We start from the raw sequence: 23,801 nt of genomic DNA, 5'->3' as shown, positions 1-23,801 counted from the left end.
CTAGTCATGAAAGGTCAGGAACCAGACAGGCTCCCTAGTCTGGGAAGTATGACTTCATCTGGATGAATGACCTCCACTGGGGTTCCATCTTTGGGTCATTCCACTTAAGAGTCATTTCCAGAGGGGTGCCTGGGTGGCGCAGTCGGTTAAGCGTCCGACTTCAGCCAGGTCACGATCTCGCGGTCCGTGAGTTCGAGCCCCGCGTCAGGCTCTGGGCTGATGGCTCAGAGCCTGGAGCCTGTTTCCGATTCTGTGTCTCCCTCTCTCTCTGCCCCCCCCCCGTTCATGTTCTCTCTCTCTCTGTCCCAAAAATAAATAAACGTTGAAAAAAAAAAAAAGAGTCATTTCCAGAGAGCAAATGACTGGCTAACTTGAGTTAACATGGCTGCACCCCCATCCATATTACTGACAACTGGGGAGACAGAAGGCAGCAACTGTGTGTTGTTAGCAGAAGTAGGACAGGATGTTGTGCAGGTAAAAACAATGGATGCCCACTATAGTATTCTTCTTCTTTTACAGATAAGAAAACTGATGCTCAGAGAGACTCAGTAATCTGCTCAAGGTTACAAAGCTAATGAGTGACAGAGCTGGGACATAATTAGATCCTGGAGCTGGAGCTCTTCACTGATGCACACTATGGCCACCTTTCTAACCCCTTCCAATCTTTAGGCATTACCCTTGGAAGCGAGGAGTCTCAAGGCACCCCAGGAGTTGGCAGTAGGTGACTAGGTCTTCCACATCAGTGCCAGGACCTGCCTCTCAGACTAGCCCTGGCCTGGCTTGACCACTTTGGGCAAATCTCTTAACGTCCAGCTTCCTTCAAGGGTTGCTGTGAGATTAAACAAGATAATGTATTTATACATGTCTCTTAAACTGATTTACCACTAGATGGTAAGCTCCTTGAGGGCAAGAACTCTGTCTTTCTCAATTTAAAAACACAAAAGCCTGACACATGATAGACATTGAAAAAGTTATTGTTAGTTCATTCTTTCAGCAAATGTTTCCTGTGCCCAACTTACGAACCAGTTACCATTCTGGATATTTAGGGCATAGGCCATCCTTCAGGGACCTTAAGATCCATCTAATACTAGGAATAGTAATGAGGAGAGAGACCAGTGGTTTGGGGCACTAAACAGCTGCATCCTGAAGCAGGTGAGACTTCACTCAGAGTCAGGAAACTCTCACGCAAAGGCTTAGGAGAAAAGTACAGTGCTTTCGACCCAAAGGATATAGGGACAGTAAAGGCCCGGAGGTAGGAAATGGGTGAGGCAGTCCTGGAAAAGATTCTTGGGGAAACTGAAGTGTTGAGACCAGTCTCTTCCAGAGAAGGGAGACCCGTTCTCCGCAGATTCCTGCAGCACCCAGGGTCCTATCTCCTTCCTCTCTGCCAATCCAAATCTAAGGCCCAAAGCTCTGTGAACTAAGCCATGCTGCTGGGGTTTCCATACTAATTGCATTACTGGAGAACTCATAAGAACCCTTCTCATTTAATCTTCACAGCCCTCTGAAATTGGTTTTGTTATTTTTATCCTATTTAACTACTGAGGACATGGAAATGAGAGAAATGGAAGGATCTGCCATTAGATGGCAGAGCCAGGACTCAAAACCCGGCCTTCTGGCTGCTCTTTCAACTCCACTAGTTCCTTCACAGTTATGTACTGTGTACCCCACATTCTGTAGAACAAGGTCTGTGAACAATGTAACTGATTCCAATGTTCACTTTTTAGTTCTGGGTAGCCCCAATGATAAATGAGAGATCATACTACTGTCTCCAGCGATTCGGTGAAAACCAACCTGACGGTAGGTAAGAAAGTTCTGTACTTTTTGGAAGTACGAGAAGTTATTCGTACACTAATGACACCGTCCAGTACATATTGTGAGGAATGGTATCAACGGGGCATTCCAGCAAATCCAGTCTTTGTACACTGCTGGAAGAAGGGCAGGGAAAAAAAAAGTAAAAAACACTCAGGAAGTTAGAGCAGCTCCTGTAGGAGGGTAGTTGAAAGAGAACCAGATTCTCTGACTTCAACCAAAAAGGTAGAGACAATGAAAATGAAAGCATTCAAGAAGTATCAGTGAAGCACAGGGGAAAACATAGTCCTTCACCCCTAAGAAATTCATAATCTAGGTGAAAAGCGTCAGCATGTATAACACAACTGGCATCTTGCTCTAAAATTCACCAACCACATAATCTCACTGGACCCTGCCTGATCAATAACCCCATGAGAAACAGTTCTCATGGTTTAGGGTTTTACAAATGGGGAGACTGAGGTTTGAAAAGGTAACTTATTCAAGGTTATGTGACTCTTAAGTAAGTAGAGTAGCCAGATTTTGAGAACTGAGAGCCTGCAATCTTCTTCCTGTACACCAGACAGAAAATATTTCTAAACACCACGAAAATACTAATTCTCCTGTAATCAGTTTAGAAGACAACCCAGGAACTTGGAGATCGTTTTTAGGAAAATAAGGAAGTGACTACTTTCACGAACATGAAACACTGTAGAAATGTTTTCGTTGGATTCACAACTACGAGCCATAATGGGTTATTCAGAGGAAAATTAAAAGTATATACAGGGTACATTTCTAAGCTTAAGTTACATTAAGTGACATGAAGGCCACTCTCATTCCTCTCATTCGGTCAACCTAGCCTGGCCACCACATAACCATTTTTTGCTGATTACCCACTGTCTGGTGCTGCCTCAGCTCTGGGGGAGGGAGCATGGTCCTTCCCTGCAAGGGCTCTGAAGACTGTGAGACAAATCATTACAATCCTACGTGGAAAATGTGGAGATGTAAAAGTGCTTCATTGGCTCTGAGGGGGAAGGATCTGCTCTTTTGGAGACAGTCAAGGAAAGCTTCTTGGATATTTGGACTGAAACAGTGCCAAGTCCAGAGGTATGACAGAACATGGATGGTGTGGAGAACAAGTGTTTAAACATCCAAGATACAAAAGTAATCTATGAAAAACCCACAGCTAACACCTTATTTATCATGACTGACTGAAAGCTTTTCCCGAAGATCAGGAGCAAGACAAGGATGTCTGCTCTCACCACTTCTATTCAACATTGTACTGGAGGTTCTGGCTAGGGAAATGAGGCAAGAAAATGAAAAACAAGACATCTGGAATGTAAAGGACAATGCAAAACTCTATATTTGCAGATGACATGATCTTGTATATAGAGAATCCTAAGGAATACACAAACACACCTGTTAGAACTAAACAAACAAGTTCAGTAAGGCTACTAAACTTAGTTAAACTTGTACAAGATCAATGTACAAAATCAATTGTATTTCTATACAGTAACAATGCACATTCTGAAAGCAAAATGAAGAAAGTTCCATTTAATATAGCAAAAAACAATACTTAAGAATAAATGTAATAAAAGAAGTCTAAGACTTATACACTAGAAACTACAAAACATTGTTAAAAGAAATCAAAGACTTAAATAAATAGACAGTATATACTGTGTTCATAGTTTGGAAGACTTAGTATTGTTACAATGGCAATCCTCCCCAAATTGTTCTACAGATTCAATGTAATCCCTATGAACATTCTGGCTTTCTTTTTTGCAGAAACTGACAGGCTGATTCTGAAATTCATATGAAATGTAAAAGACCCAGAGTAGCTAAACAATCTTGAAAAAGAACAAAATTGGAGGTCTCATACTTCCCACTTCCAGAACTTATTACAAAGGTACAGTAATGAACACAGTGTAGTAATGGCATAGGGCATCCATATAGATCAATGGAATAGATTTCAGACTCTAGAAACAAGCCTGCACATTCTTGGTTAATTCATTTTCAACAAGGGTACCAACACCATTCAATGGGGGAAAGAGTAGCTTTTTAAACAAATGGTGCTGAGACAAATGCATTATCTGCATGCAGAAGAATGAAGTGGCCCCTCCCTCACACCATACACAAAAGTTCATTTAAAATGGATCAAAGACCTAAATGTAAGAGTTAAACTATAAAACTCTTAGGAGAAAACACAGGCATAAATCTCCAGGACCTTTCTGTTTCAAAGGATACTATCAAGCGGGAAAAAAAAAAAAAAAAAAAAAAAAACCAACAAAATGGGAGAAAATATTTGCAAATCAAATATATGATAAAGGTCTAATACTCAGAATATATAAAGAACTCTTACAATTCATAATAAAAAGACAGACAAGCCAATTAAAAAGTGGGCAAATAATTTGAGCATTTTTCTTTAAAGAAGATATACAAATGGCCAGGAAGCACATGAAAAGATGCTCAACATCATTAGTCATTAGAGAAATGCAAATAAAAAACATGAGATACCACTTCATACCCACTAAGATGGCTATAATAAAAAAGATGGACAGTAACAAGTTAGGTGAGGATCTGGAGAAACTGACCCTCATACACTGCTGGCAGAAATGTAAAATGATGCAGCTGCTTTTGAAAACAGCCCTGTAGTTCCTCAAAAGGTTAAACATAGTTAGTTACTTTATGATCTAGCAACTCCACTCCTAGGTATGTATTTAAGAGAAACGAAAATGTATGCTCACAAAAAAACATGTAGCTTGTAGCAGCACTGTTCCTAATAGTAAAAAAAAGAAAAAAAAAAGGAAATAATGCAAATGTCCATCAACTCATGGATAGTCAAAATGTGGCCAATCCATACAAGGAATTATTATTCGGCTATGAAAAGGAATGAAGTGCTGATACATGCTACAACATGAATCTTGAAAACACTATGCTAAATGAAGGAAGCCAGACACAAAATGCCACATATTGTATGATTCTATTTATATGAAATATCCAGAACAGGTAAAGTCATAGAGACAGAAATTAATAGTTGCTAGGGGCTAGAGGGAGGGAAAATTAGGGGGGCTTGCTAATGGGTATAGGGTTCTTTGGGGGGTTATGAAAATAGAGTTAATAAAATTAGGTAGTGATGATGGTTAATATGTTGCACTAAATACCATTGAATCGTACACTTAAAAGGTAATTCTTTATGGTATGTGAATTATATCTAACAACAAAACCCATATAGCTTTTCAGTGGGATATGCCAGAGGTATGGCAAACTGACACTTTTCTACAGAGAATAAAATTAAAGTTCTCTTACTAAATGATTTCTCTTTAACAAATGCTAGCACCTAGAACAGCACTTGCTGGGTACTCAGTAAATGTTTGTTGAATCAATGATTACCACAAGCATAAAGAAAGGGAAAAAGGCATTTGAGATTAGCAGAATTGAAAGATGTTTTAAAATCAGGTCTTGATTTAAGAAAGGTCACTCATTTCAACCATACATAAAAGGAAGGCTGTTATCGGAAAAAAACAGCAACCACTTTTCTTTATTGCTGATGTCAGGTTGGGCAAATCCCGTCTGAAAGAGCTCTGGGCTGTCATTGCAAAGACCTGACTCAGACTCTCATTCCAGAGAAATCTTAGAGACAGGCTCCCCCAAATGTCTTAGACACTTCCCTCCCACAAGATCCATGTGAGACTAGGTTCATTCCAATCCCTCACATAAGAGGGAGCTCATCAGGAGTGACTGACCAAAAAACAAGCAATCTTTCCCAAGGAAAGCAACTTTCCTTTCATGCTACTTCCTCTAAAATCATGGAGGATGATGCAGGAAAAATGAAAAGACCAAGTAAGGAAAGAAATCTGATGCTTGTGAGGATAAGAACTAGCAGGTCCAGGATAAAGGGAACCCCCAAGGTGAATTAACACCTTCTGAGCACCTAAGTTATACAAAGGCACAATCCATACCCTCAAGGAGCTTGCAGTCTGGTGGGGAAACAGGGATGTAATTGTTTTAATTATAAAGCTATGAAGTACTAAACAGAGATAGAAGCAATTTGCCCTGAGTGCAGGAGTGATTCATAATGACTAGGGAATGAAGAAAGGTTTCTGGCTGTAGTGCCTGGCTTTATACATTACGATTCTGAAAGAGCAGATGGAATGGGCACAGCATGAGCAATAAATGAAATATAATAAAATTAACTGCAATGCACAGGGCATCACATGTAGAACAAGATGTGACAGGGAAATCTATCAGAATTAAATTGGGAAAGGACTTCATTCCACATCTGCGTTTACAATTACTGGTGGTAGAACAGGGGCGTTTCTGGCAACATTAAGTTTGTGGAGTCAGACATCTACCAGGAGCCCACTCTAAGATGGGGAGTTGCTCAAGCAATTAAAATAGCATGGAAAGAATGGGCAGGATATGGAGAACTGACTGGACACATAAAATTAAAAACAAAGAAGGGTCAAAAAAATGACAATCGCCTGTCCAAGATCCAGCAATTTGGAAGGAGTTTTGCAGATAGCCACTTAACGCCCCCTGGTGGATAGAGACCTTCCCAACATTAACATCAAGCTACTTCAGACCTCTCACATTCTAGCAAATACTGAAACCATCGCTACCAGACTCCTACTAATCAGCCTCTGCAGCAATCTCCACACTATTCTAGCTGAATGTTGTTAGAGCAGACAGATATCCCCCCCACACTGCAGAATGCTTAACAAATGACACAACAGGAACAGTACAATAAATGAGCAAATACTTAAGTGGTCAATACTGACCTGAGAATTCAGAATACAAAGCCATTGGAGAAGTGGGTTAAGGCTTCAGAGATATATAGGACACTCATTTCTTTAACCTAAGATTACTGAAGAGAATACCTAGGTCAGAGGCAATCACAAAATATTCTGGGAACAGAGGTTAATGGTGCAACAGAATATATAAAGGCTTAAATTTAGAAATCCTCTAAGTAATGGAGAAGACTTGAGCAGGGCCAGAGGGGCAGGAACACAATGTAGTAGTACCCAAGGAATCTGGATACCGATTTGACATAATACAAAATAGAGAAATTTGGTGTTAATGTGACCAACTACTAAACTTAAGGATATTAAATCAGTAAAAGCCAGTTAGTTAAGTCCTAATTAATGGAATGATTCAAAATGAGTTAGCTGAACAGAGTAAGTGGTCACTGCATGGCTAGAAAAGATATTGCCATGGGCTTTGTTAGTTAACTACTTTTTCCCTCATTTTTTGAGCTGACTTTGGGGTAAAGACAAGAAAAGCTACCCAGATACTCCTAAGAATCTAGTGCTGCTGGTGTGGATAATTCATTTGCATGTTAAATTTACTCAGGAGTACACACTGAAGTGCTATCAGATTACTCTCTTCTGGCCGTTCTTTTACATTCCCAGGCTCATTTGATTTACCTCAAATGCCAATCAGGGCTACATGCTACCCAGAAAACTCATCATCCTCAACTAAATACACAATGTTCCTGTTAGTTGTAATTTTAACTCCTACTCCTTAATTCGTAAATGAGAACTTCCCCTCCACAACACCAGCACTTCCACAAAGGAGAATTAACAGCCATCTGGGATCTAAGAGAAAATAGGAAAATAGATAAATAACCCTTACACCCAAAAGGCCAAACAATTTTTATTTTCAAAAACAACTTTATTCATGACACATATTAAAAAAAAAACTCCCACCCCCTGGAAATGAGCTAAAAAAATAAAGAAAATCCACCTCCCACCTCCCTGTTCCCACTTCCTCCCATTCCCTCCAAATAAAAGGGAAAAAAAGGCAAAGGAAAACAAAACAAAACAAAAAACTGAAAAACAAAAAAACGCCCCAAAACCCCCCAAAACAAGGTAGTGCATTTCCCCAAGGGGTAGGGGAATTTACACTGGAGCCGCTGGGAGCGGAACGGAGATCTTCCGGCTACAGAAACCTGCAAAGAAAGACACTCAAAACAGAAAAAGAAACACAAAAGGAAACAAAATAGATCACCAGGCAATCTGGAGGGGCAGGGAGCCGGAAAAGAGGGGTGGGATGGGTGGTAGACCTGGCAGGACAGGAGCAGGCAGGAGGGGACTGTGAAAGTTAGGGAGAAGATGGGAGGGAAGGTAACAAGCAGAACAGTTTGGTGTCCTTCCAGAGCCCTGGGTAAAAAAACCCCTCCTACCACCCATGCCCACCTACCCTTGAGCAGCCCCCAAGGTGGTGAAGTGGGACAGGGAAACAAGGGGAGCAGCTTGCGCAGTTGAGACGTGTCCATGGCGAATCCCCAGAGTGAATGAGCAGCCCCCTGCCCCACTCCCTGGGCCTTCCCCTACTCCCCAAAGCAGGTCCCTCCTCAGCAGTTAGTTATGGGATTCTCCCCCCTTTCCACAGTATATCTTTTTTTTAAAAAATATTTTTTTTTCCATCAAGGTCATCTTCTGTTTTTCTTTTTTTTTTTTTTAATTCTTTTTTTTTTTCCTTCTTTCCTCTTTTTTTCCTCTCTCTCCTCCTAATACACACTTTTTTTAGTAAGGGGAATACCATGATGTCGCTCTAGCCCGGCCCCTGGAAGAAAGAAGGAGAGTTAGGTGTTAACATAATCACTTAAGAGTCAGCACAAGCCCCTCCCCATGGGCCCTTGCCCCAGTTATAGTGCAGGGAATGGGGGGAAAGAAGTTTCCAAATACCCTAAAACTGACCCCATTATCCCAGAAATAGTGACACACCTGGCAAATGGGAGGGGACAATTTAACAGAACACCTTGCCATTGGCAGAAAAGCATATCTGAGATAATAGGGGCAAGAAAACGGACTTATTGTTTATCCACTTTTCAGTCAGTTCTCCACAGCTCTAAACCCCAGGCCTTCACCATCAGATCCTCCCTAATTCCTGGGAGTAGATAAGTAAATCTTATGAAAAGCCAAGGTCTATATGCTTATCCTGTCTATTTAAAGGCAGAGAGATGATAATAAAGCAACAACATGGGCATCACACTAGGCCCAGAGAAAAAGTTAACCTTGTAAAACACTGGCTCAGTTAAAGAGTAAGTATCTCATTATCCTCCCACATGGCTGTTGAAAAGGATCAACTAGCCTCTGGTATTCTTCCAAGGGAGGTTCAATCTTCAACTCCTCCTTAACTCTGGGAAAAGTAGCAAATGTCCAAGCAGTGCCTTCACTACTCTGAGGCCGTTCTTCCTGGCCTGTTTTGTAAACACCTTCACTGCCACCAACTCTCAAGGGAAAAAAGGCTGGGGGAAGAACCATCTCTCAGAACAAAGTGGAGAGATCCAGCCCTTATCACCAACTCTTGCTCCAGAAAACGATGATGAGACTGGCCTCCTGGCCTGGCCTGCAACTACCTTCCTCACCCTGCACAGGCAGGAGACCAAGTCCCTGGAGACCAAGGGGAGGGTAAGTGAGGGAGATTCCTCAGATCAGGAGAGAAGGAAACATACAGGGCTCATGGGAGGCGGGGGGAGAGGAGCAGCCCATCTATCCTGACCTGTAGACGCGACCCCGGGGCCTGCTGTTAAAACCACTGTAGAATCGAGAGCGGGAACTGTTGTAGTTGGTGGTCCGGGCACGGTATCGGGCTCGTGGGAAACCCCGGTCTGTTGTGCTGATGCCTGGTCTGTTGGTTCGTTTTGGGATCACCTGACAGTGACGGATGTACAACAAAAAGCCTCAGAATAAGCCTGGAGAGTTACACAGAACCAGAACAGCAATGGGCATGGGGCTTACCTTGATTTGTCTTCCTCTAAATAGGGACTCATCTAAGGCCAAGGAAGTCCTCACTGACTCTTTGTCTGAGAACTCTATATATGCAAACCTGAAAAAAATAATAGTCATTTTATCTATCTGAAGTTTAAAAAAGCAGCTTACGTGTCAAATCCAATTTTTAGGCATGCTTTACTCAAGTAATAATACATCCACATTTTTTTATTACTTTTCAAAAAATTCTTTTTTTTTAATTTTTTTTTTTTCAACGTTTTTTTAATTTATTTTTGGGACAGAGAGAGACAGAGCATGAACGGGGGAGGGGCAGAGAGAGAGGGAGACACAGAATTGGAAACAGGCTCCAGGCTCTGAGCCATCAGCCCAGAGCCCGATGCGGGGCTCGAACTCACGGACCGCGAGATCGTGACCTGGCTGAAGTCGGACGCTTAACCGACTGCGCCACCCAGGCGCCCCTCAAAAAATTCTTAAATGCAAGATTTCAATCCAAATTTCTAGCTACTCTTGGAAAATTATAAAACAGTATCCACAGGGCCTGGATTTCCATATAGCAGAACCAGTTAGGGCTAAGCAGAAGCTGTCCCTCTCTCTTCTAGCTCATGAATACACCCACACTAACCTTCATCTTTATCTAAAGGCCTCTGAAAGCATTTACGTGCAACCCCTGATATATATCAACATTAATTCCTCGTAAGATGAACACCACTTACTTTAACAGCAAGTTAACTTACTGTTCAATATAAAACATTTTGTCTACTTTTAAAATGTGATTAAAATGACCTCAACTTACTTCCCTACTTACCCTTTAGGATGGCCACTAAATTTGTCACAAAGTATGGTAACACGGTTGACTGAACCACAGCCATGAAAGTGTGCTTCCAGCTCTTCTGCTGTTGCACCATAGTCCACCTGTGGGGATAAAGGGGTTATGTTTCACAGGTACTGGGCAAACAAACTCCCACCTCAACAGGTATCTCTGCCGAGCCTCTGGGCTGGGCCACCATATACACCAAGGCACATCAAATCTGATTCTTTAAGAAACTAATCCTTTTCTCTTCCCAACCCTAAAGCCTCTGCTGATCACCAGTACCTTTTACCTCCTCCAAACCCTCCCAATATTCCCCAAATCCACCACCTATCCTTGAGATGTTCCTTTCAATACTCCTACTAAGCAACTCCCAAAACAAGAGCTTCCCCCAACACCAATCAGGGCCCTAATACATACATTGCCAACATAAATGGAACGGGCATCAGCCTCCATCTTCTCTTCAATGGACATGATCACTGGGCCAGCTTTGAAGAAAAAAAGAAATCGGAGGGGAAAACAAAGCTAGTTTTCTATTTGACCAATAAGTGTACCCCTCCCACCACCAGTGCTACAGTGAAGGCAAAGATTTAGGTCTGCTCTGTTCCCTGCTGTACCCATTATCAAGAATACCATCTAACACACAATAGGTACTCAGTGAACATTTGACAAATCAGCAACAGATTAACACAGTCCTAAAAACCAGAGAGAACGGTACAGGAATTCCCTCCTTCCCCCAAACCAAGTCCCTGTTTATTGAATAACTTTGAGTGAAATCATTTGAAAAGTGAACAAAATCAAGGGAATCCAAACTCAACATTTCTGGATTAAAGGGAAAGCCCCCTGTAGTGGAGCAATTTCTTAGGACTCTTAAAAGGTCTCAAACTAAAAGAAGAACCATGAGCCTTGAAGGTCAAATGCCAATTGGAAACCTCCACAAAGAGTAGAGGTAGAATAAAGAACAAAGAGCAACACACATGTAAAAAGGACAAAGAAAGGCACAAGATTACCATCATCAAAACAGGTTTTTGCCTCACTAAGGTCAGAGGAACACACAATGGACAATGACCACAGCACCTGCCCAGTAATTGCTCAGACAAGCAGCCTCAAAGTCCCGAGCATCTAATCCCATACAACCCGTGTTCGCATAACCCTTCCGAGGACCCGGGTTCCGCGTGCAACCGCCAGTTACTCACCATTGCCTGGAGGTGGACTCATATTCATCTGTTTCTCTACCTCGTTCTGTAGCTCCTTTAGCTTCTCGGCTTCTTCCTCCATCTCCCTGACTCGAGCTTTGATCGCTTCCAGCTCCTACAATGAGTGGAGAGGGTATGGAGAAGAGCTTAACAGGAACCAACGCAAGGGCTGCGCCCAGCTCTCCGTCCGAGCGCGGCCTCATGCTCGGCCATTTCCCTCGCCCCACACGCGGGTCACGATGAAAAGAAAAGCAAGCTACCTTCTCTAAAACAACACTAAGCACCCATAACGCCCGAATCAACCCGGCTAGGCCCCTTCTGGCGGTCGAGGATCCGTCCCCGGCCCTGCCCCAGCCACGTTATTCCCCGCCCACCCCCACCCCCCGCCTGCCTCCCGCCTGCCTCCCGCTCGCCCGAGCTCTGGGCCTCCCGTGACACGGACGGCCCTGCTCGTTCGCCCTCCTTCCCTCACCGGGTCCTCAATGGCGCCGTCCCCCGGGTCACCCTCGACCAGTCCCGGCTCCTCCTCCTCCTCTGGCCCGGGGGCTCCCGAGCCAGGCCCAGGGCCCGGAGCTCCCGGGGGGGCGCGGGGCCGGGGCGGCTCCTCTTCGGGCTCGGGCTCCGGCTCGGGCTCCAGCAGCAGCTCCTCAGGCTCCAGTTCCTCAGACTCCAGGCCGTTCCCGTAGTCCCCTGCGCCCCCCGGGGCCCCCTCCCCGGCCTCCCCACCGGCCCCGGGCACAAGATGGCGCCGCCGCCCCGGCCCGGAGCCCCGACCGCCCGCAGCCCCCGCTGCTGCTGCCGCCGCCGCCGCCGCCGCCATCGCCGCTCAGACTGGGGCCCGCCGCCCGGCGATTGGAGAACTGCGCCGGGCACGCCGAGGATTCATTAGTCTAGCGGCCTGCCCGTCACCACCAGCTAGGACCCCATTGGGGAATATTACTTGACAATCAAATAAGATCCCACCCTTAAGGCGGGATATTGCACCAAATCCTCAAATCCCGGTAGGGGAATTGGTCTGTCAATCAACATATGTCCCACCTCCTCTCAAGTCCTTAGGTAACAATACCGCCAGAGCTGTGACGACATTCCTGCTTCCCGCCCCGCCTCCAGGCGGATCCGCGAAGTATATGACGTTCGGGGATTGGCTGCTGGCTGGGTGAGGGGAAAGAACCAGTCTTCCGATCGCCTTGCCGCACCGGCCGTCTCAGATGCCGATTGGCTCGCGGGATTTGAAGGGCTAACACCCGTTTCGTGACAGGTGAACCTTGCCCCGCAACGGACGGCCAGGCTTCCATCAAGGGAAACCCGAGGTCACATGACTAGTCCTTAGGGAGGCCGCCATTTTGACACTACTGGTTGCCAACTAGAGAGCTGTAGGAAGGCAGAGGCCGGAAACATTGAGGCGGTTTCTGGAATCTGGTTTGCTGACCAGGAAAGAATCAGTAGATGGGATATTGCTGGAAATGGAGGTTCTGAATGGCGCTCTCCAGTAAGCTTACTTTTCCCATCCAGGTTATTGGTACCAACATCCACCAACCAGTTCTCCCAAACCAAAAAGCTGGGAGGAATCCTCACTCCAGAGCTACTAGCCCTGTCTGATCTGTCTTCCTTGCACAGGCATACTTTACAAACCCCTGTTCATACCCCAGTTTTAGCCTTTTTCTTGGACTGTTTGCTACAGCTCCCTAATAGGTCTCTCAGCTTCCAGTGTCATCTTTCCAAGCCTCGCCGCTACTTAGAGCCGGCTCCCTTTTGCTGGCCCGGTAAAAATAAAACTTTACCGTGGCCTTAAGAGATCTCAGGACCAGCCTACTTCGCAAATGTTATTTCCACCCTTCTCGTTCCAGGGGGGTGTACCTGCACACAGGTCTGTACCTCTACACGCAGTGTACCCATGTACACTGCAAGCCCCAGCATCACCTCTACTGAAGAACCTTTCACTACCCTCTCTTTTCCCATGACAAGCAGGCCTACTCCCACTGTGTGCTCATTTTGTCCTGCATTGTGAGTTTGGGAATGAGTGGCTGGATCCTACTTATATTTGCAACCCCACTGTGGGGCGGTATGCTTTGTACCTAATAGATGTCCAATAAATGTTTGCATTTATTGGGGATCTGGGTGCCACCCTCATTTTTCAACGCTTTCCCAGCCCCCAAACCTTCCTTCAGTCCGCAGAGGAATTCCTCCTCGCAGGTTCCCAACACACGTTTGTACTCTGAGATAACCAATGAGACCTAGTCCTGGAAAGCAGGGTTGCCCTATTGTAGCAGTGTTACTACGCATTTTTTAAAAAGTAAGGAATGACGGTGTTAAGTTTGCAAAAGGGTTATTTGTGGCCAGACCAAGCTACGGTTTGACAGCCAGATTCAAATGAGGCCATTCAAATTAGTTAAGTCAGACAACCCCAATAGGATGTGTATGGCTGGGGCAGGGATTTGGACAAGAGGAGATCTCTGCTAGCAAACCAAAAAGTCAAAAGCTTTTCAATATACCCCATTCTTCCCCTCACCCTCACTTCTCAAAAATCCTTACCTCAGGAACAGGGGAATTCTGAGCAGAGTCATAGTTCTTAAAATTTCACTGAAAATTACTTCAGCAGCCATCGCAGCTCCAGTGGTCTGGGAGAACTAACGTGAGCACCGAAGACAAACGCTAAAAGATTGTGAAGTCGCTGGAAGAAAAAGGTTTTCTACTAATCTTAACCTAATCAAGATGTTGATGTTTTAATGGTGCCTGATTTAAGCTAATCAGGCAAATCAAGGGAAATGTGATTTTTTAAATAATGCTTCAAATCCTAATTTTGTTGAGCACTTGATTTTGTAATAGGTACAATCCTAGATTCCTTATTATATCTCATTGAATCCTTAACAACAACTCTATGAAGCAAATATTTCCAAAACTATAACTTGTTTTAGGCATGAAGAAAGAGTGAAGTAACACCCAAGTCATGGAACTAATTAGCAATGAGTAGGTGGTAAAAAGTGGTGGGACATCTGACCAGCTCAGGTCATGACCTCCCCATTCAGGAGTTAGAGCCCTGTGTCAGGCTCTGTGCTGATAGCTCAGAGCCTGGAGCCTGCTTCAGATTCTGTGTCTCCCTCTCTCTGCCCTTCCCCTGCTTATCTCTCTCTCTTTCTCTCTCTCTCAAAAATAAATAAACATTTTTAAAAATTTTGGAGGTGCCTGAGTGGCCCAGTCGGTTGAGCGTCGGACTTCTGCTCAGGTCATGATCTCACAGTTTGTGGGTTCAAGCTCCACATGAGGCTCTGTGCTGACCACTTGCTCAGAGCCTGGAGCCTGCTTCAAATTCTGTGTCTTCTCTCTCTGCCCCTCCCCCGCTCACGCTTTGTCTCACTGTTTCTCAAAAATAAATAAATGTAAAAAAAAATTTTTTTTAATTTTTTAAAAAAAGAAAAAAATGAGCAGGGAATTCAGAGCCAACTTTCGAAACTTAGATCAAAATTGTTACAAGGTCTGCTTTAATACACAAAAATTACATTATGTATGATGTTGAAATTCGGAAAAAGACTAAATTCCCACAATAGACAAATGTTTAGGCAAGTTGTTATTATATCCAAAGATTATTATGCACCTATTAAAAGGTTTACACATAGTGTGTAATAACATGCAAAAGTAATTATGTTAGGCCAAAGAAGTAAATATAAAATTGTATATAAAGTATGATTAAAGTATCATTATGATGTCTTATTTTTTAAAAAAATAATTTGGACTGGGGCACCTGGGTGGCTCAGTCCGTTAAGCTTCCAACTTCGGCTCAGGTCATTATCTTGCAGTTTGTGAGTTTGAGCCCCATGTTGGGCTCTGTGCTGTCAGTTCAGAGCCTGGACCCTGCTTTGGATTCTGTGTCTCTCACTCTCTCTGCCTCTCCCCGCTCATTCTCTCTCTCTCTCTCTCTCTCTCTCTCTCTCAAAAATAAATAAACATTTAAGAAAATTAAAATAAAAAAATAATTTGGACTGAAAAAATAAATAACTTGGACTTCAGGGGAAAAAAGGGAGCAAGAATCAGTTCGATGTTTCCTTTGGTAATATGTACTAAAAGCTTTCAAAATGTTGAGATTCTTAAACCAGTAATTGTATTTCTTATGATCTGCTCTAAAGAAATAATCTAAAAACTGCATAAACATTTGAGAATAAAGACATTCATCAGAGTGAAAAAAATGTAAGCAACTTGAATGTCCAAGTGACATACTCAGGAAAATTATTACATACACATAGATGTAATTTTATATGGTCATTATGCCTTCAAAACATTTTTAGTAACAACGAAAAACTACAATATAATGGTAAGCAGAATTGTAGTATAGAAAATTGTATATACAGTATGATCATAAAATATAAGCACGGACAGAAGATGGGAAAGAAATATGCCAAAATATTAATAGTAGTAATTTCTGAGTAGTAGGATTATAACTGACTCATAATTTTCTATGTTCTATGATTTTTTCCACAATATCATATATTATTTTTGTTTAAAATTAAAAAACCTTCCAACTCCCAAATTAATAAGCATGATTACTTTTACAAACACATTTAAAAAGATATTTGAATGGTGACTTGTAAAGTAAGATACTTCCCTATTAGACTGTAAACTGTAAAAGGCAGGGACATCATCGTAATTATATTTGTATTCTCATTGCCCATCACTCTGTATTCAATAAATGGTAACTGAATTAATGATCTTCCATAATAATTTTAATATCTTACCTGTTGTTGATGCATAGAGAACATCAAAGAGATAAGTTTCTAAGAATGAATTTGTAAAAAATTATTATGCAATGATGTGAAATCTACCCATTATGAGTATAATTTTCCTTCATTAGTAACCTCTCAATAGAGGGCCATGGAATTTTGGGAAAATGGAAACTCAATTTTAGCACAAGGAAAAATGTGCTAATAGAAGTGAATGGATAGTGGAAAAAAAGGAGAATTAGGGGTGCCTGGGTAGCTCAGTCGGTTAAGTGTCTGTCTCTTGTTTTCAGCTCAGGTCAGAGGATCTCATGGTTTGTGAGTGTAAAACCCGTATCGGGCACCATGGTGACAGTGCGGAGCCTGCTTAGGATTCTCTCTCTCCGTCTCTCTCTGCCCCTCCCATGCACTATGTGTGCATTCTCTTTCTCTCTCTCTCTCTCAAATAAACTTAAAAAAAAAAAAAAAAGAATTAAATCACTAAAAGGGGATGAGGGCAACTCCAGTTCTGTACAAAAGGGAAAAGTTTTCTCACTAAACAACATAAATACTTGGCTTTTTGGTAGTTTCATTCCTGCTTTTAACTCTTGCTTTTTTTGCTGCAATAATTCTCTATAACCTAGAACTACATTATTTAATATGGTACCTATTAGTCACAAATGGTTTGAGCACTTGGAACATGAGTAGTCTGACTGGAGATGTACTGAAAGTATCAAATATACACGGAATTGCAAGACTCTGTATGAACAAAAGACTGTAAAATAAATTAATAATTACTTAATATTAATTATAGGTTGAAACTATAATAATTTTTACACTGGGCTAAGTAAAACATTGTGAAAATTAGTTTTATAACTGTTCCTTTTTTTTTTTTTTTTTAACGTTTATTTATTTTTGAGACAGGGAGAGACAGAGCATGAACGGGGGAGGGTCAGAGAGAGGGAGACACAGAATCCGAAACAGGCTCCAGGCTCTGAGCTGTCAGCACAGAGCCCGATGCGGGGCCCGAACTCACGGACCGCGAGATCGTGACCTAAGCCGAAGTCGGCCGCTCAACTGACTGAGCCACCCAGGCGCCCTTGTTCCTTTTTGTTTTAATGAGACTACTAGAAAATGTAAAACTACATATATGGCTTGCGTTATATTTCTGTTGGACAGTGCTGATACAGAACCTTGAAACCTTGATCATATACTTACCTCTATCGTGGAGCCAACTCTCAATTATTTTCTAATGCAAAGTCTAGCCTCGCCTACCTTAATTCCTTAGGTCTGTCCTTGCAGGGAAGTGAGGTGTGCACTTAAATGAGAAAGAACCTCCTTTGGGCTGCTTATTTTCTATTCTGCTTCGTTAACTTTTTAAAAACTTAAACTTATTTTAATATGCTGTACCAGAAATATGTGTTCTTTATAAAAAAAAAATCAGAAAATACTGACAGTAAAAAGAACAAAATAAAACACCAGTAAAATCCAACACCCACAGATAATCACTAATGATATTTTGGCATATATCCTTCCTGAAATTTTCAGTACATAAATACATACCGAGGCATGTACACACACACATATTTACATATTTATTTTAGCAAAATGGGATCATACTGTATATATTGTTTTCTATTTTCTTTTTTACCAAGATAGAAACATCTTTCTGTATCAATAAAAATATTTTTCCAATTTCATTTTTCATGACTTTCCTCAAAAGTCACCTTAGAAATGAGGGTTTTCCCTGACTATTCTATTTAACATTGAAATTTACAGTTACACTTTCCTAATCCCATGCTAATGAATTATTTTTCTTTATAGCATTTATCACTTCATAACATGAAATGTTATGTTAATGAATATCAGAAGTGAAGTGAGTACTGGGGAGAAATGCTCATTGTCATTAGAGGCCGAACCACAAGTGAGGACTTGGTCACCATCACACAAAGATTTGGGGTAAGTTTTCCTTGTTTTGGTTTGTTTCTGGTTTATAGCCATCCCAAAGTACTGTATATACACACCCTCTTAAGGTTTGGGTTGGCATAGGGGCACCTGGGTGGCTCAGTCAGTTAGAACTTGGAGCCTGCTTCAGATTCTGTGTCTCTCTCTTCTCTCTCTCTGCTCCTCCCCCACACTCTGTCTTTCTCTCGCAAAAATAAATAAACTTAAAAAAACCTGTTTTTAAATAAATAAAATTAAAAAAAGATTTGGGTTGACATAGATGGAGCTCTTGGCTTTGGGCATTTGGCAGGGGTTAGGAGATGGGGAACAACTCTGATTTTCTTTTCTTTATGGTCTCAACACTTTCCCAAGTCCTTGTTACTCTAATTCTTGCCATTAACAAGGTCACGAAGAGATGATTAGATCAAGAAATGTCCTGACACCAGGCTATAGAGTGTAGAAGTCACAAACCCTGCTCAGTCCTTCTCATTAAACTTCTGGGCTTTATTTTTTTTTAATACGACCATTACATATTACACAAAAATAAAAGTCAAATGAACTTGATATTTATAAATTATTAAATAAAAATACAGGAATATATATTTATATTTATAGAGCTTTTTCTTTTCTTCTAAACTAACCAAATCTGTTCTCTCGCCATTTTATGATTTAAAAAAGTAAAATAGTATATACCCTAGAATAAGTGGGGAGTAGGATTAATAATCGCAGGACCTAGTTGCCCTACTTCTGCTCCTTCCTTGGCCTAAGCAAAATCCCTATATGTCCCTTTGGGCTCTGGAGAGCAAGAAACACCCTCTCTACCTATTTAATCTCTGAAAAATGGCAATTAGATTTATTTCCCTTATTTTTTAAAAATGAAATAGATTTAAAAATTGGGAGCCATACTCAGCCTTCCTGGCCAAGAGCTAATCCCAAGGAACTATATGGCTCTAGAAGAGTCTCTAGTTTTCCCTGACAGAAGAGTCTCTGGGGTTTCCATTGCCCCTCAAGGACAGGACAGATCAAAACTGCCCACTACGGTCCCATTCAAGCTATGCTTCTGGGAATCCAAGCCCTTTACCCTTTCAGAAAACAACTTCTCCTTCTACCAAGGTGTGAAGGCCTCAGAGCAGGGCATTTCAGTTACCTGACCACGGTCCCTGCTGCTCCTGTTAGCTAAAGTTCCCCAGGAGAGTTAACAGGGATAGGTGGTCTTGTGGTAGAGGGGAGGGGTGGAGTCTGCCCCAAACCTGGGGGAGCAGAGGCTCCAATTTGGAGCTGATGGTCTAGTCAGTGGTTTTCCAACTTTTTTTTTCAGCAGCAAACCCCTTAATGCAAATAAAATCTTACCCTGAACCCCGATATGTAAGACAGCTACAAGGGGAGCTATTCTGTTTAAGGACAAGTAGCCCAGCCTGCTCAGCACCCCCTCCCTTCACCTCCCCAAGGCCTCCTGAGGCAACCCCTAGGAAACCTCAGGGCTCTGCCAAGCAGCCTGAAAACCACTGGTCTAGTTTGTCCTGAGCAAGTCAGAGACCCCCCACCCCACCCCAACTGCCTGCCACAGACCAGCTCTGAGTTTCTGGTATCAGCATACTCACGATGGACCAAGTGGCACATGCAGTCTTCCACCTCCCCTATAAATACCATTAAAAAGTGCAGCCCTCTCTCAAAAGCAAAAGTCTGGGCTAAACACCTGAGGCCAATTTTGGTCCCACATTCTTGTGAGTACAACTATGTTGCCACATTTTGGGACCAAATGAAAATCCCAAGAAGAGTCAACCATGGTCTAGCTAAGCTGATCAGTGCTCAGGATCAAGGGCAGGGTTCTAGAGCACTGTGTCTGAAGTCAGCATTGGAGAGCAGCAATTTTAGCACCTTGGGAAGTGCAGCAGTGAGGTCTGGCTCAGGGCATGCATCTGGAGTGAAATCATTTCTTTCTCAAAAGAAAAAGCTATAAGTGGAATCTGTTCTAGAGGACTGTGAGCTCTAAAGTTAACGTCCTCAGACTCAGAGGTACAGACAAGTAACACCCATGCAAACAGCGTGGCTTCAAAGAAAATATGAATGCTTCTAGGTCGTGGTAGGTACTCTAGAACCCATATATCTGGCCCTTGATAAAGCAGCACCAAAGCCCACTACACGGAATAGGCCAGTCACGGAGTATAGGTCACCCTCACACCTATGGGGTTCAGAGCTGGAATGTTCCTCTCAAGGCATCAACAGTCTCACTGAGACACAGTGCAAGACCCAGACTGTACTCTAGATCAGCATTTACCTCCACACACTCACAAGGAAAATTAGAGTCCCAATTTAGAGTTTGAGTTTGGGTGCAGAAAGTCCCAGAGACAGGGAACACTTTAGGCACCAGTGTGCCCCAGTGGGAGAGGAGGGCGGCAGGTAGGTCCAGCTCCCCACCCACCCCCACTGCAGGCTCCACGGCCCTGTTTTCTGTCAGAGCCCAGGAGGCAGCAGCAAGTGCATGATGCACAAGGAATAGGGACGGTGAAGCAACAGGGCCAGCTACAGAACTTATCTCCAAAGCCCTGCAAATGACTTTCTGTGGAAAAGTGCCCAAAGCCCTCTTCTGGATACAGTGTTTTTCCCATAGCCTTGAGGCATCAGGACAAGGAGAGGGGGAGGAGGGAGTTGGGAGGAGGGGCAGAGAGCTGCCCCTTGTTCTTGCCACTTCAACAGGGAATGTTTTCTCTGTGAATACGGCCGCCACCATGTTAGACAAGCAGCCTAGCATGCACACAAGCACGCGTGCACATGCATACACATGTCCAAGCAGCCCAACATCACAGCCACCTCTCCCTATCACCTGAGAACTCCAAGCTTCCATTCCAAAGGGATGTGCCTTCGGTGTTTTTCCCCAAATCTCACTCATCCAATGGAGACACAACCCCTTATGCAAATCCTCCTTCTTTAGGGCTACAAAGTAAGCTCTAGTTACAGTTTTGTGTGCCTATACCTATAGGCATGATCTCTCCCACCTCCTCCCAACCCTGGAATGCCTCCATCTCCTGGCCTGCTCGCTTTCCAAACACATCCCCTAATGTCTCCAGCTCATCCTTCCGACTGCCTGCCTGGCACACACAGCTCCTTCCCACAGTACCCTGCCCCTTCCCATCCCCATTCCATGCCCATCCATTCACCCACTTCTTCCAAGGGCATTTCTTTTCTGTGTTCCTGCTCTCTTGTCCCCCAACTACACCTAGCCCCACCTGGCCCTGGACTTTCTCACTTGCTAGCAAAAAAGGCCCCTACAGTTACCAGGGCCCCCAGTGCCACGGCCCCTGTCAGCACTGTCCTCACTGAGGCCCAGTTCCCCTCCCGCAGACGCCGTGCCTCCTCCAGGGCCCCGTCCCCGTATAGAGCTGTGAACTCCGCCTGTGGGAGAGAAGGGAAGTAGGAGAGAAAGGAGAAAGGGATATCAGGAGAGGAAAGAGTGGAGGAAAGAGGAGAGGAAGAGTTCCAGTTCCATCCACTACAAGCACTACCCCATACCCAGCTCCTCTCCAGCCAAAGCTCTACTGGCTGCAAGCCCCGATCATCCCCCATGAGCGCCTGGCTCATTTGCCCTTTCTGCCTCAAGTGAATCCCAGCCTTTCCGTGGCCAATCATTTTGCTCGGAACTGGCATCCTTTGCCAAGGCTTTCCTGACCCCCTGACACCCCCCCGCCCATGCCACATACTCTGGTGTAAAAAGCTCCTGATGGCTGGATGCCATTTCCCTGCAGGCACAGAATTGTCCTCTGCTTTGGACCATGAGCCCATCCAGTGATGACTGCATGGCAGCCCTGGAGTGCATGACACCCATGGTGAGAGCATCTGATTCCACCCAAATAGGGAGACTCAGACCCCAGCCTCCAGCCAGAACCCCTGTCTTCCCTCTGGAGACCATCTTTGCAGAGGGGTGTGCAGAGCAGCAATTGAGAAGCTTCTTACCCAGCCCCCACTGCTGTGAATCCAGTCGGCCAGCCGTGTCTCCAGGTAGGCCACCATCCACTCTTGCACTTGTCCCACAAGTGGCTCCATCTCCTTGTTGACACTCTCAGCACACAGTGCGGCTCCAAAGACAAAGAAGGCCACAAGGCGGCCCCAGTTGGGGCCCCCTTGGAAGAGTTCATCAGAGACCTGGGTGAAGCGTTGCTGGGCTGACCCAGGGGTCACATGCAACTGGGCTGCCAAATCAGAGAAGGTGCGCCGGAAGCGGGTCTCAAACTCATCTCCAGCTGCACGCATGGCTTGGTGCAGTGGGTCAGCTGCTGGGCCCTCCCCAGGGCCTGCTCCACAAACATAACCCTTCTGCCTCAGCTTATAGCCTACAAAGTCTGCCACTAGAGCCCGTGTGTCTGGGGCTGAGGCTGGGGTCGCCATCCGGGCAGCTGTAAGAGTCAAGGATGAAAGACTGGCATGAATATATGGTCAGAGAGCCAGAAGGGTCACTTCAGGCTTGGCCAACCCAGTGAGAGGTGGGAGGAAATGCTCAGAGACCACTGAGCAGGGAGGGGCAAGAATGTGGGAATTAAGTCAAGGTGAGAGGCCAGAGCATGAGGGGCTGACCATTAATTTGTAATGTGTTAAATTAAATGTAAAACAAGTAAATTTTATTTTTAAAATACTTTAGATTCTTTCCATAATAAAAAAACACCAACTCTATAACCCCCCTACAAACCCCCTTTCCACAATACACACCATTTTAGCTTAGGGTCTTAGTACCTCCCCAGAGGGAAGATGTGAAGATGCTGGCAGAGGCACAAGATGGGGGAGGAGACAGGAGCTGAAGGAAAAGGTGGGAGAAGCAAAGGGCTGCCAGGGACAGAGAAGGAAGGGGACACTCACCCAGCCTGGATGGCAGCTTTTAGGACCCAGCGCTGGTGGCAAGGAGCCCCCAGCTGGGGCCTTTCATCCTCCTGGCCAGCGTGGAGCCCTGGGAAGGGGAGGGGGAGAGCAGAGCTAGGCGGGGAAGGCCATGGATCACAGTCTGGACAGAGAAGACTGGGGGTGCAGCTCCCGGGACCGGCCCCTGCCCCCAACGTTCTACCAGCTGTGTGGCCGAATCCATGTTTAATGACTGTCCTCCCAGGAAACCCAGGGCCAAGGGCTTCCTGCCGACACCGCATCTACTCCCGGCTCCCCCCAGTGCAGTCCAACAGCCCAGCTCCTCCTTAACCCCCACCCTCAGCAAGTCTCCAACCCCTCCTGCCTGCCAGGTTAGGGATCTCACGGGTCAGGCCGCTGCCAGGATCCGGGCCGTTTCCTGGTGCAGGAGCTGGGAGGGAGGGAGAGACGGAGGAAGGGAGGGAAGGAAGGAGGGAGGAGAAAGGGGGGTGGGAGGGAGGGCCCGGCGCCGGGTGATGATGGGGCCCAGAGATGCGTCCAGAGAGAGGGGCGGAGCTGGGAAGCAAGCTTGGGAAGGCCACAACTCCGGAAGAGAGAGGGCTGCTGGAGGCCAAGAGGAGCAGGGTGGAGAGGAGACAGAGGGCCAGGTTGGGCTCCTGAGCCTGAAGACTGCCCAGAGAAGCCGGCTAGGCCTCAGGAAACCTCGGAGCAAATTCAGCATTTCCAGAAGGTCTCTGATGTTCCACGCACTTGTTGAATTTTTCCAGCCTTAGAGTGGATGCCTGAATTAGAGGAG

General features: G+C 44.5%; 1 protein-coding gene across 3 annotated transcripts; it reads right to left on the bottom strand.

Moving 5' to 3' along the window:
• Positions 1–8,284: 8,284 nt before the first annotated feature.
• On the bottom strand, positions 8,285–23,681 carry LOC115516255 (bcl-2-like protein 2). 3 transcript variants are annotated; one of them, XM_030318722.1, is made up of 7 exons: positions 11,998–12,360; positions 11,526–11,640; positions 10,750–10,817; positions 10,327–10,433; positions 9,531–9,618; positions 9,292–9,443; positions 8,285–8,352 (listed from the first exon to the last, which is right to left on the bottom strand). In XM_030318722.1, the coding sequence occupies exons 1-7, from the start codon at positions 12,343–12,345 to the stop codon at positions 8,313–8,315; spliced, it is 918 nt and encodes a 305-aa protein (XP_030174582.1). In that variant the 5' UTR covers positions 12,346–12,360; the 3' UTR covers positions 8,285–8,312. The 3 variants fall into 3 exon arrangements, with proteins under 3 accessions (XP_030174582.1, XP_030174583.1, XP_030174584.1); XM_030318723.1 differs by lacking the exons at positions 8,285–8,352; positions 9,292–9,443; positions 9,531–9,618; ... (2 more) ...; positions 11,526–11,640; positions 11,998–12,360 and adding exons at positions 18,916–21,550; positions 22,109–22,548; positions 23,006–23,093; positions 23,391–23,681; XM_030318724.2 differs by lacking the exons at positions 8,285–8,352; positions 9,292–9,443; positions 9,531–9,618; ... (2 more) ...; positions 11,526–11,640; positions 11,998–12,360 and adding exons at positions 18,916–21,550; positions 22,109–22,548; positions 23,006–23,338.
• Between the last annotated feature and the right edge of the window lie 120 nt (positions 23,682–23,801).

The sequence above is a fragment of the Lynx canadensis genome, chromosome B3 (assembly GCF_007474595.2).
Source record: "Lynx canadensis isolate LIC74 chromosome B3, mLynCan4.pri.v2, whole genome shotgun sequence".
Lineage (NCBI taxonomy): Eukaryota > Metazoa > Chordata > Mammalia > Carnivora > Felidae > Lynx > Lynx canadensis.
Note: the sequence above shows the minus strand (reverse complement) of the source record. Positions and strands in the feature narration are given on the sequence as shown.